The 13,968-nt window shown below is 37.5% G+C and overlaps 1 protein-coding gene across 2 annotated transcripts in view; it reads right to left on the minus strand.

Moving 5' to 3' along the window:
• Positions 1 to 2,833: 2,833 nt before the first annotated feature.
• The window catches only part of FNIP2 (folliculin interacting protein 2), a 48,178-nt gene continuing 37,043 nt past the window's right edge, over positions 2,834 to 13,968 (minus strand). For both annotated transcript variants that reach the window (XM_064710764.1, XM_064710763.1), the window contains 5 exons: positions 12,078 to 13,386; positions 11,138 to 11,294; positions 9,239 to 9,439; positions 5,830 to 5,945; positions 2,834 to 4,588 (listed from right to left, as the gene is read on the minus strand). In XM_064710764.1, coding sequence (XP_064566834.1) covers positions 4,510 to 4,588; positions 5,830 to 5,945; positions 9,239 to 9,439; positions 11,138 to 11,294; positions 12,078 to 13,386 — 1,862 coding nt within the window. In that variant the 3' untranslated portion in view covers positions 2,834 to 4,509. The remainder of the gene's footprint in view (positions 4,589 to 5,829; positions 5,946 to 9,238; positions 9,440 to 11,137; positions 11,295 to 12,077; positions 13,387 to 13,968) is intronic.

The following is a 13,968-nucleotide window of genomic DNA, read 5'->3' on the forward strand; positions in this document are numbered from 1 at the left end:
TCAAGTCCTTGATGCCAAAACTCCTTGGCTTTTTTCTTACTTCCAATACTTGGTAGCCTGACCCACAAGCAAGCATTTCAGTCTATAAGTAAGAAATGCTTAGATCCTACAAATCAGACTAATTCAGACCTGCTCAAAGAAGCACAAATACAGTTTATCATCTAATCTCCTTTCTGCTTTTATTTCTAAATAAGGATTTTCCAATAAGCTTCAGAATACTAAATAAAAAGTCAGGTCATGGAAGATCCAAGAGAAATCAAAAACCTCTGTATTTGAAACTAAATCAGACCAAATGCACTAACCATTTCATAATCTAGTAGACATGAGGGGTCACTCAGTCCTGTTCAGTTGAGCAATTTTAGAAACTGAATTTATTATCTAATAGCAACACATTTTTCAGCTAGCTCAAATGCTTATGGAAAGAACTAAAGAGAACACACCTGTGAAACCTCTGCACCACCTATTCCAACAGTCACTGTCTTAATTTTCCACTCTTTTTTGCCCATATTTTTCGCTCCCTAAGAGCTCCTGTTTACATGTAAGTGGGGTAAAATTTCCAAGGATAACCAACCAAGTTCCAAATTTTGTGCAGCCTTCCTGACACCTCTTAAAAGAGTCACTTACTTTGCTGAACGGTTATCTAAAAGTCCAGGTGTGTTAGACCTCAGCTACAACAACAACAACTATTGCAGAAGCTTTAAAAAGGAAGATACCAAATACCACTTACGTTGATTTCAGAAAGTTTATTGCACCAAATGCCGCAAAGAAATTGACCAAAAAGATAGTGTACATAAACAACTATAAGAAAAAAAACATGTAGTTTGACATTGGTGTTCAGTCATTCCTAAAAAGCCTATGTTCTCCAAACATGCAATAGCAACATACATTTTTCTACTATGGAAAACTTGCCATGTATGTCAAATTACCTCATTTGACCTCAAATCCCCCACCCTTCCCCCCCCCCCCCCAAAAAAAAAAAAAAGAAAAAGAAGGAAATTGTCTAGACTAAATTCAGTAGTTCAGACTTGATTTTTATTTGGGTCCCTTTAATTGAAGTAGAAGTTCCTTGAAGGGTAAGTGATCGTTTTGCATAAACCTTATATACAAGAATTTGATGCATCTGAAAAGAGGTTTTGACTGTAAGAGCAAAGATGCTTATAATATGGAGTGGGGAAAATCAATCTAAAATTTTGGAAGATGCCATCAGAAATGTGAATTACAGAATCAGTGTCTAATAGTTTTTTGGGAGCAAAAGAAAGTTGTATAGACTAGTTCAGAGTGTACCTCACTTAAATTAAAATGTTCCAATCTTGGTATTGTTTGGGGTTCAAGAATTCATTTCATTAAAATTCTACAATTTAGCTGTTCATTCCTCCCCTTTGTTTAGTCTTGCCTGAAAACAGCATACATTCTTTAAATTTCAGTGTGTAAACTGCATTTATGTGGGATTTTGGAAAGACTGTGCACTCCCACCTAACCAAGAAAGTATGTTTTTAAGTTTACAAAAACCTACATAATACTGACAAAAACAACTTTGGAATATTTGAAAATTAAGCTACATTATCAATTTGCAACACAGCTGTACATTCATATCACTTTTCATCCTATTAAAGTAAAACCAGAAACATGCCCTAAAAATGTCTAAAAAACACATCTGTAAATACTTACTGCCCTGTCATGCCACACCAATTTACATGAACATCAAGATGCTACCAAAAACAAGTTAAAGACTTCGAGTCAAAAAAAAGCCCTAGAAAGTGGAATCCTGTCAACTGAGGTAGTACATTTGGTGGAGGGGAAATATGTAATTAGCTTTCATTAGTCTAAAGCCTTTTAAAGGTAATAAAGGGCTTTCATTTTGAATTTTCTTTCCCCCAAAACTAAAACTGAGAACAAAATAGTTCAATGTGTAATTTCTGAAGAGCAGCAAAATGTTAGAGAAAGCAGCAAGAACTATAAAGTTTTAGCCTGGGCTGAAGAAAATTCAAGTGCTTTTGACCGTCAGCTCACATGCCACCATAAAGTTAACTGATGTCTTGCCCAAAGGCAGATTTATTTTCTTTTAAACATTTGATGTGGTAAAATCAGGTCTATTATTGATTATGGTATTAATCTTGAAATCACTGAATGCCTGCAGATCTCTGTCCTCTTTAGTAAACCCTGTGACAACAAAAGCACATCTTTAAGTTAGCATATATTTCTTTGAAGAACTGTCAGAGTCTGTTCAGATAAAAACCCCACTTTAAAAGAACTGGACTGACTTTAAATGATGTCAGCTACTATTTAAGAGTGACATGAAATAGAGAAAGTACAAGAGGATTTCTATATACACTCAGAGGAGCAGTTTCATAGTCTTACACATGCACACACACATTCTCCACCAAGAGGGCAGTTTAGGAATACATGACTTGCTCTATGGTTAGCTCCTTGTTTTAACCTTGTGAAACAAAGTGGTATCTGCTAAAAGCCATATGCAGAGGTAAATTTACTTTCCAGCAGATAGGATTCACAGACCAAAGATATGAAAAGTTTGCTTAGCTATAAAGCAGGAGAAAAAAAACGGAACCATAGAAAGATTTTAGCCTTTTTAGGCAGAACACTAGGGAGAAATATGAAAAGCAATAAAAGAAATATTTGGAATGTCAGGTCAGAAAACCAGCATAGAAGGAACACCTTAAGAAGTGTTGTATCAGAATATTAAGTATCCCTCCACGTGGAAACAACCTCTTTTCACAGTAGGCCAGTCTACCTATTTCCCTCAAAAAGCAACACAAGGTTAATAAAACCCCATCACATTTAAACAATTCACAATAAGCACATTTCATTATTTCAAATAATTGAAAGTTTACTGTAGAAAAGTCCAAACATCAAGGTAGTAGGAAAGAAAACCACTTTTAATAAAAGTGTGTCCCTTCAGTGTTAAAAATCTGTAACCACCAACAAGGAGAACTCACAACTGGTGACCAGGAGTTTCTTTTTAGAATTCACTATTTTCAAGCAATTGTGTTGCCAGAAATTTGCTTGCAAGATGACCGTTTCAGACACTGTATTCACAGTGGCTCACAACAGAACAGTCCAACATTGAGTTTTCCATTTGAGCATGTTTTGATTCTTTGTTCTCTCCTCAGTCTGGTCCATAGTTTCATATCCAGCTTAACAGTGCTTTATGCAAAAAAAGGTATTTTTTACATTCATTTTAATCAACCACGTGAAAACAGTGAAGTACAAAATTTTATTTTGCTTTCTAGAAACACCAAAGGCCAGTATCAACTAGTGGAGAAGTAGTTTCTGGTGTCAGAGTAGATAATCTAGTAAGGAAAGGCACCTGGATGATAGTTCAAGATTTCTGTAGAATCAAAAAGGGTAATTGCAAACATTCAGAGTAATATCAAATATTGGGGTTTGCCCCCACATTTCATTTTACTTCAAACAACGTTCCTGTTCTATTCCTACTCAGAGTGACAACTCATAGCTGGAAAAAAGTAATACTTTTGACTAAAGGTTTGGTGGGGGTTGTTTGATATCTTGTATTTCCCCAATACGATTGTCTTCAGTTTGTGCCAATTGTTTGGTGTATGCGCACACGGACACATGCTCATAGCACTGGCATCGTTCACAAGTTTTCCAAATTCATACTCCTTGGAGACAGCAATACTTGATGACACCAAGACAAGTTTAGTTCCCAGGACCACAGTCATACAGCAAATCAACAGTTACTGAAGTTGCATCAGCAACAAATGTAAACTTGTAGCAGAAGTTCCATAAGGCTTTCCCACAAAATCCCTCTCTCGGAAGTCCACTCCATTCCACTTCCAGCCATGGGCCCATTAGAATGCCCCCTCATTAAAACAGAAGCAGCCACAGCTCTCAACCTCTTGTCCTTAAATGGAAAAGTCACATCAACCTCACGCACACCTCCATTCCCACATGACATCTGGCTGCTGAATCCAAGTTCCTTGTTCTGAGCCCATCACTTCTACTATACAAAACCACACGTATGTTCTGCAAGAAAATCATGTCCCACCAAATACACTTTTGTATAGGAATGCTATATACAGAGTTAACAGCTACTCCTCCTCCTCCTCCCCAGCAAAGAGACATACACCACACCACACTCACAAGCATAGTATTACAAAATCCATTCTAACCCACTTGTTCTTTTAACTGGTACTTCATGGTTTTGAGCAGCGTTTTGGATGGCAGCACCCGGTCTGCCACATAGTGTTAACTTTTGTCCTTTGAATAAAAATAAAATGCAAGGATGCAGTCTCTTGATTTAAGTCAGAAGTGAGATTGTAAGAAAAACCTGAATGCCTTTTGTGTTATGTAAACTGAAGTCCTCCGATAAAACATCCAGCTGAAGTCAGGATCGGAAGGTGGCAGAATGTACAGTCATCACCTGCTTTCGTCAGTGCTCCCCTTTACCAGTGTTTGGCACCTCTGTTCTTCATTCAACATTCCCATTTTCATAACTGTACTTTAAGGGAATGACTATCCTGAGAATTTAATTTATAAGAGTATTTGAGCAACATATGGGGAATGAGTACTTGCTATAGCAGCCAACAAAGGCAAGTCATTGGATTCAATCCTAGAAATTAAAAAAAAAAAGACAGCCTTTAAAATAATATACAGTCATTTTCTCAAGAGAAATACAAGATGATACTTTTCATCCACTTTAAAGAAACTGGAAGTGTCTTGCCATTACTAAGTTCATAGTTTAATTATTATTTACTGTCAATAATTATGTACTACCACTAAAGGTAAGTAAATAATGCTTAAAACCAAGAAGTACATTAGCACTTAAATCAAAAGATAGCAAGCAGCATTACATTCTGCACTACATAATCTTTTCTGGTTTAAATACAAGATCTCTTATGTATTTGCTAAACCCTAAGCCTCAGCTTGTAGTCTTACCAGTGAGTAGGCTCCAATAAACCCAGTAACAAAGTACTAAGTATCAGCTTATGGAAGATTATGCATTTCAGGTTTTGAATATAACTCAGTTTGCTACATAGTAGCACTTTCTTACCAAAAAAAGACCAAAATTTGAATTTAATATTATGCAATAACAGTTCAAGGAATGTCTCTCAAGTGCAATGGTCAGTTTCCAACTACTTCCAAATGTGAAGCTGCTTAGAAGCCAGGATGTATGTATATATTTATATATATTTAACACATACACACACAGAGAGAAAAGTGCTTATTTCACTGTTTCACTATTTACAGCTGCATTTCTGAGTATGAAATCTCGAACAGTCTGGAAAAAGATAAGTTAGATTTAAGCTACAGTGTTAAAAAAACATCTTCAGAAAGTGTATTTACTTCTTCCCCCTTTTCTGCTGTCAGCAGGCAGCTCCCTAAAGGTTATATGCCAATCAAGTACTATTATTAGAAGACAGCTGCTGAACAGGACACCTGTTTATTTTTCTACACCTGATCTTTGAGACCCTCTTGTCGCTTAAGTACAAATGCACCCTTTTCATTCCAAAAATTCCAAAGTATTTGTTGAGAGAAGTTCTCATTAAGGAGATCACAACAGAAGAGAGTCTGTATGAATGCTTGGATAACTCACTAATGACCAAAATCCAAACTCTCTTAAATCTGAAGATTTAAAAATGACAAGTATTTTGTTGTTGCTGTATAAATGTATTCTCCTGATTTTGAGATAGGCTTAGTAGAGCCATTTTTGCAACTTATTAGGCCCATGAAAGAGAAGTGTTAAATATGAAGCAAATTCTCATGAGAACAAGCTGTCAACACTCAGAAGAAAAGGAAAAATAACTGCCCAGCCTTTTGCCATTGCTTAAGACTGGTACCTGCAATACTCACCCCAATACAATTCCTAGTTCTTTTACATGCACTCTTGTATGTCCTCTCAGATATTCTGAAAGCATTTTGCTTTTGAGATACATCTCTTGCAGTCTGTCCTCAAGATGCATTATACACTGCAAACACAGAGCACAAAGCTCAGAACACCTTTTGCAACCACATGCAAATATTACAGAAATGTAGGCACATTGCTTTACCTTCTACCTCAGAAGACAAACTAAGCCTCCACTCCAAAATCTAGAAGAGGCAATTGGATTTATTACAATTGTGCTATAAACTTAAAAAAAGTTACACTACTCCACAAAGAGGAAACGCCTCATAGAACTGGGGTATTCTAGCTCTCCTGGGCAGCAATTTTGTTGCATAAACTGCATCTCTAGTTCCACTCACACCACTGCATTTCTGCCAATTTACACAGTTTTAATGAGGTTCAAAACAACTCAAGATATCTAAGAATTAAGGTAGTATTCTTGGATCAAGATGTCTTTGTTATAAGTTAGTACTATTTTTCTGAAAGACTTAGTTTAAACAACAGTTTCTAAAATGAACATTCTAGCTCTAAGGCTCTAGTGCCATTCAAGAAACTAAGACTCAAGATGTGGAAGACACCAGTACCTTACTGGTAACAGAATTATAACTCTTTTGCTGACTGCTTTTCTGTAGCAACTAAGTTACAAATCTGTTTTAGGCATTTGTTTTCATAATTCCTAAGTACTTCTAGTTTAAAATTGCTTAAACATTTGATGCTGATTGCCAAAAGGTAATAGTTCAAGTTGAAACATCAGTTTAATCATTCCATTCCAGTAGTGGAATGCTAGAAATGCATATTATTTTTAAATACAGTCATGTGATTCATGGCAATTTCTCATATACCAACTACAAGAGAGCAGATGAACCTTGGCTTCAAGGAGAGAGAGGGGTTATTCTGGCAAGACAAGGTCAGCAGGCAGCATGTCTTCACAAGCTGAGTAGGTAGGAAGTCTTATCAGGTATTTTGTTGTAGGACAAAGGTACATTCAATTTGATATATTCCTTCTTTTCACAGGGATGACCACTTCAAAAAAGTTAAATTAGGTCAGCTCTCTGAAATCAGGAGATGAAAGCAGGAAGCAATACAGAACCTCACATTATCAAACATATAATCATCCAGCAGGCACAGACAGCAATTAGAAACAGTAGCAGCAAATAGCTTCAGGCCATCATTCCATGTGCTGGAGCTGAATGAAAACCCTAAGTATTAGAAGTGAGACCTGGTGAGACCAGTTTTGTTAATTAAAAAACTAAGGAGAAAAAAAAGACTTAGGCTTGTAGGCAGCCTAAGATGTATTTTTCTGATCATCTGAAGCACGATGAAGATGTTTAATTATTCTTTCAATGAGCTAATATCAAGTCTTAATAATGGAAAATAAAGAGGCATTTGAAAAAATGTGCTTTCATGGTAGTAGAGTAAAATCACTGCCACCAATGGAGGAAAGGCAGAAGGTTTTTGACAATCGTTTGATAAATTTGCTTCAAGCAAATTTTTATTCAAGTCATTATAATCGTAACACTTCTGATTCTGGCCAAAAGGGAAGCAAGCACTCTTATCTTTTCCATTACAGGTAACCCTCATGCAAAAAGCCTATGAGCACTTTCTCAGTGGTTATGGGGGGCATGCAGCTGATTCACAAAGTAGCAGTTCAATCTGTTTCAATTCCAGTATTTGTGTTAAGGACTATGGATTTTTTTTTTAAGTTATGAGGGAGCAAGTGAGGAAGAATCCCACATTATTTTAAAAGAAGGGTTGTTTACATCATATGATCTGTTCCTTCTGAACACCAGCAAAGAATCAAAAGACGTTTCTGCCCACAGGATTGGTACATTAACCCATCTTGTTCAGTGTCCACAAGCATTTCTTTTTTTTTTTTTTTTTTTTTTTTTGTATTAGTGTCCTCTGCAGTTTTTTTCATTGACCAAATGGAAAAAAAGTCAAGTAACTTCTAAAAATAGAAGAGTAGCTTAAACTGAGCTTAAAGATGCAGGTAAAACTTGCTAAAATGCAGCAGTTGCAACCAGCACTTTCCTCACACCAGGGCATACTGCAAAGCTCTCTGCAGCACAACTATCAGTCTGAAATGATAAAATAAAGATGTCACCACTTGCTTTTCATCTGGTCTCAAATTGGGTTGTTTTCTGTTGGTACCACAAAACTGCAAAAATACTTACTCATCTGAACAGTAACTGCATGTAAAGAGATTTGCACTCCTAAAGGAAGCTTCAAACATACTGCACTGTGGTCATTTCTGATTGATATGAGTGCATCAATACATATGTTTCTATCCAAATTTAAATCAATAGAAATACTACTATGAGAATGTCATACTTCTCCTAGAGTTTAGGAACACTTGGCTTCCATGCACTGATGTTGTTTTAGCAGAGTTGCAAAATCTCCTGACAGAAGAATCAAAGTATTTCTAACACAAACAATGAAAAATTTACAAACAACTAGCACTGTCACTTCACAGTTCCTTTTTGTAAGAAAAAGGAAATAAAAACCCCTGAAAATCATTCTGCCTCCAGACACCTCCCAAACCACACAAGGCCTATAGAAACTGCATACAAAAATCCTAAGGAAACACTGGAAAGAACACTTCAGTTGCAAAATCAACTACTCGATTTAAAAATGCCAGGATTTCAGGTGTGACTGTGCAAGTACTAAGATACAATTTCAACCACAGTTGTGTATTTTTCAATGCCCAGAAGAATCCAGAGAAAACACTCAAAAATGTACCCACATATTTTGCCTAGTATTTGACCTGAAGAACTTAATGTAATCAATACCACCAATTTAACCCAAAACAGTGCCAACTAATACTATTTAGAGCTGTTAGTGTTTAGCTCTATCTTCCTCTTTCATCTGTTGGCACAGTCATTACATAAGACTCCTAGAGAATTCCTCAAACTATCTGCTGAAGGACAAATCAATTCTGTTTATTAGAAAAAGGGTGACTACTGACAAACCCCTCCATCTCCCCTCACCAATAATCATGTGCTAAAAATTGAACTATAGTTATTGCAGTCAGACTTGGGGGTAATTTCATCGTAATCAGCAAAACCAGCATTACTGATTTGCTCTGATGAACTCCACTACAAATGAGGACAGGAAAAGATGCTGTGGCATAGGGAGTATGCAACGTGACAGGGTTGAACAAATACTCTAAGAATAGGAAGCTGTTTGCCAGAACCAACTTGGTTCCCATTGGTATCCATTACTGGACTGTAGCATGGATTCTTTTCAACATGTTGTAACAGCTCTGCACTATATCAGGCTTTAGTTCATTGATATTGCAACACAGTTACAGAACTCTATGCTTGCTATCTGAACTAAGCAATTTCCATTAGCTTCAGCCTTCAATAAAGAAATACTTACAAAGTCAGCTGGGACATTCAGTTTGTAAAGCTGTAAAATAGACTGCAACAGACTGGATACTTGACTCGAAACCAGAACATCCTTGCCTAACTTCACACTGTCCATCATCTTCCTCTGGCTTGTAGCTACTTGTACATTCCATTTATCTGTGTCTGCAATAATGCAGACAGCTTCTGCTATGGGCTCATCTAGCACTGGATGCTGCAACAGAAACAAAATACAACTATGTGATACTTTCATATACATTTCCACAGCTCAGTTTGATATTCTACTTTTACACACTGATGTAGCAAATAAGGAAGTGATTCAATGCAATTTTTTTGTCCATTAGGGAATCAAAGACATCTCAAAAAATGACAAGACAGTGACAAGATTTACATTCAGCATTCAGCAGCACTGCATCTGCCAATTTGATTGAGACATTTGATTTTCATTAGTGCCTGAAAGTCACTACTCAATTTTATTTTTCTTCATGTATTCTCCCTACCCTGAAGAGATTAGTTTCTTTCAAAATGAAGAATGTAATAATTACACTGATCCAGTATGGTGAAAGCACATTCAATGTTTCAGAGATATGTGAGGGATTTTACTATGCACAACCAAGAAGGGTATAACAGAAAAGCAAGGGTGGGAGGGGACCTCTGGAGATCCTCTAAACCAACTCCTTGCCAAGGCAGTGTCCCCTAGAGCAGGTGACACAGGAACAAGGCCAGGCAGGTTTTGAATGTCTCTAGAGAGGGAGACTCCATGACCTCCCTGAGCAGCTGGCTCCAGTGCTCTGCCACCCTCAACATAAAGTTATTCCTCAGAAGGTGGAACTTCTTGTGCTTTAGTTTATGGCCATTGCTCCTTGTCCTGTTGCTGAGCACCACTCTCTTGACACCTGTCTTTAGGATATTAATATGCACCAATGAGATCCCCTCTCAGTCTAGTCTCCTCTGAGACGAGAGATGTTCCAGATCCCTAATGATCTTTGGGGCTCTCCACTGGACTCTCTCCAGTAGCTCCTCATCCTTCTTGACCTGTGGAGCCCAGGAGTGGACACGGCACTCCAGATGTGACCTCACTAGAGCCGAGTAGAGGGGCAGGTTCACCTCCCCTGACCAGCTAGAATGCTCTTGCTAGGCACCCCAGGAGAGCACTGGCTCTCCTGGCAGCAAGAGCTGTGCAAGCTCATGGCCCACTTGTCACCCACCAAAGAAGAGCCACACTATCACACCAGACCAATCTGATGTTCCTTAAGGAACAGACAGACACACATCACTGCTCTGGATAATAAATGCAGTCATGCCAGCAGAATCATTCTTGCTGCTGACAATTACTAGATAAGCATTTTAAATTGCACACTGAGGTCACACAGCTATTCCAGTGAAAGCTTAGTTATAAATTTTATAATGTAGGAGTACTTACAGTGGAGAAAGAACACAGCAAATTTCTTATCTATATACAACTATCTTCTGTAGTCAGTCATTTCTGCTACAGACTAGCATCACACAGGCCTCAACATGACTTTACCTCACCTGCAACACATGCCACTAAGTAGCAAAATAAGATGTTTCAACTTGCATATAATTTTTCTGAAATGCAGGTAATTTTGTCTGCTATTGTGATGGAAAAGAGAAGCAGCTCAAGGGTTCTTTTCCTTGTTTGTAACTTGAAGTTGCAAACAATCTTTGTGTTAATCTTGGAAGAGAAGCCTTAAAAGTAATAAAGTAAAGCACGTGATTTTTGCATGAACAAGCATTGCCTATAGTAAATTAAGGGCTTACATCTTTCAAAAAGGCAGACATGGCAGTTGTGGCTGTTCAGAACAGGTTAATAAAAAAAGTCACCTACTGAAATAACCTACTTCTGTAGATTTCAGTAATATCACAACTCTGACTCAGCACTTCAACTCACGTGCATTGCATGAAGTAGATCTGCTAGTAGACACTGCTTGAGTTTTTCATCATTATTTATTCCATGCAGCACTAGATCAGGTATGTATGTATGACAGTAACCACCCAGAAGTGATCTTCCAAAGTTTTTCACACATTGACTGCTGATGGTATTTGACCTGAAATACAGAAATACAAAGCAGGTAAGACTTTTGCTTGACAACCTGCATTCAGATTTTACATGAATGCGAAGTCTTTCTTTCTACTGCAAATATTAATCAACAGTTGTACTACAAGTATGCATAAATGTCCACACCAGTAAACATCTACTGCTGTTCCTTGAAACAAGAATTTTAAAAGCTAAAATTTAACCGTGTATGGATTTCCTCAAACTTGCACATAAGAAAATTTATATGCACTGGAGCTTGTGGGATATATGGGCTCCATGTTCTGCAGCTTACAGTTTTGCTGAACTCGAGATTTCTTCAATTCTCTTGCTGAAGGTAAGTCTAGAAACTGACCTTAAGCACCATCAAACTCCATATGAACCTGGAATGCTCAAAAATTTTCTAACAGCATGCCCATGTTTATTCCAAATTTGTATTTCATTTAAGAATTATGTCAAATCTAAACTGTTATCTTAAGTAAAGTTTTGCTTGCCCTCAGGTATTCTATCTACATGTCTACACTAAATGTTTCAGTCAGCTTACATAAAAAGTTTGATCACCTCTTTTAGGCATTTGAAATATATCTTTGTCATATAAAACTTTATTAAATCTGCTATGTTTCCTTTCTGCCAAATCTGCTTACAAGAATTCTAACTACACCACTGTCTGCTACTGATTTGTTTACAAGGAACTTAGTCAGGTTCCCAGAAGACTTCAGACTTGAAACTTTAAACAACTCTAAAGTAGCTACAGCTTTTGACTCCATTTAGTTCTAAATTAATCAGACTTATTTACCTTGGCAAAGGAAGTTCCACTTCTGCAAATTCTTCAAGCCGTTTGCTGATGTTATCATGATGCACTTCATCAGGGATACAACAATCGCCTTCTTCATCACTAGCTCCAAGAGCACTGTCTGAACTCTCGTTCCTTGGAATGTCCCCTTCAACTCTGAAGGAGGTTTTCCTTCCAGAATCCCCATAGGGGACATCTTTAGCACCTACTTTAGAGGAATCCTGTTTGACAGCAGAATCTGCTTCTACACAGTCAGAAGAATAGTTCTCCAGATTGCCAGAGCATAAAGTTCTATTTTCTTTCATGTTTGGCAATTTTACAGTTTCTATGCTATCTGTGGGCAAAAGCATTTCACTAGATATTGAATTAATTAAATTCACTTCAGTTCCTTTACTTTCCATATGTTGGTTAAGTATACCTTCCTTCTCCTCACACGGTGGGATTTGTGCATAACAAACATTATGTTTGTTGATAAAGGCAGCTTCACAACTATCTTGATTCTGAGAAGCATCCACAGTCAGACTTGTGGAACTTGAGGCACAATGTATCACCTCAGGATGTTTAATTAACGTCTTCAGATTTTCTTCCATTTCTCTTCTATGAGTTTCTAAGTCTGACTCTGGTGATGCTGAACTTCCAATCTGAAACGTGACCTTTTCTAAGTGTGAAGTCCTGTGGCCAGACCTTTCAGGACAAGGTACAGCAGATGACCTACTAGAAAACTGCTTCTCTGCTTTTCTCTCATTCTGGTTCTTGTTCTTCTTTGTATCCATTACATCCTCTAATTTAGATGATTCTTCAGAGTGGTAGGATAGGATTCCCATATCAGTGACAGTTCTTTTCTTACCATCAGATGCTCCTTTACAGAAACTGCCAGTTAGACAGTCAACAGATGTTTCAGATGTCTGACTTGCCTTTTCTATTGCTTCCCTCTTTTCTTTTGAAGAGACTGGGACAGCCTGAGTGCTTTCTGATTCTTGCACCCACTCTGCAGTACTGTTGTTCTTACTTCCATCATTCTTTGGAGGTAGGATTGGAGGCACAAGAGCAGGGTCATTTTTAACAGTGACAACCACATAATCAGATTCCTCTACCTCTCCCTTTTCTAGTGCAGTTGTGATCTTGCTTCCATTTAGCACCTGCTCTCCTTCCCCAGCCTTCTCACTCCAGGTCAGCTGATTTTCCTGCAGCTCAGAGCACCGGATGAAGTAAGTTAGAACGTAGAGCAAGCGCTGCACCAGCTCCTTGCGCTTCCCAACAATCACAGTCCGAGTCAGTCTAACTGGAGAGCCTATGGCACCGTAGAGATCACCTACACAGGAAAGCAAAAATTTCACAGGTTTATGTTGCATTGTGATATAACTTTTACTGTTCAAGTTAAACACAGTTTGAAACAGTACTTACTATGGACACAATTAGACAGTTAATTTCTTCCACAGTGAATTCATAAAAGTTTAAAACAAAGAGCAAAAAAAGAAGTCATCTAATGCTTCTTACACCTGGCTTTTGTCCAGAAGGGCTTTTGTGAGGAATCAGCTGCTCTTACTAATTTATTTTCTGTTAAGAGGCACTAAGATTTAATTTACACTCTGCTTACAAGACATTATCACCTGGACACTGACACAAGAGGGGGCAAAGAAGAATGCAGATCCAGCAAAACTCTGAAGCCAGCCATATTATTTTCTATTTTTCTACTAATTTTCTTTCACATCAAAGTCTTTCTGTGTTAGTGCAGTGACTTTCTGTTAAACACAGGCATTTTTACACAAATAAAATCTTAATTATATTTTTCAGGACTAAGATATCAAAAAAGAAAAAATTAAATAGATATTAGCTTAATAAAAGAGGTTCAGAAAAAAGAGGCACATAACTACCTTACTGAGCAAGGCACGTG

Source organism: Zonotrichia leucophrys, chromosome 4, assembly GCF_028769735.1.
Source record: "Zonotrichia leucophrys gambelii isolate GWCS_2022_RI chromosome 4, RI_Zleu_2.0, whole genome shotgun sequence".
Taxonomy (NCBI): domain Eukaryota; kingdom Metazoa; phylum Chordata; class Aves; order Passeriformes; family Passerellidae; genus Zonotrichia; species Zonotrichia leucophrys.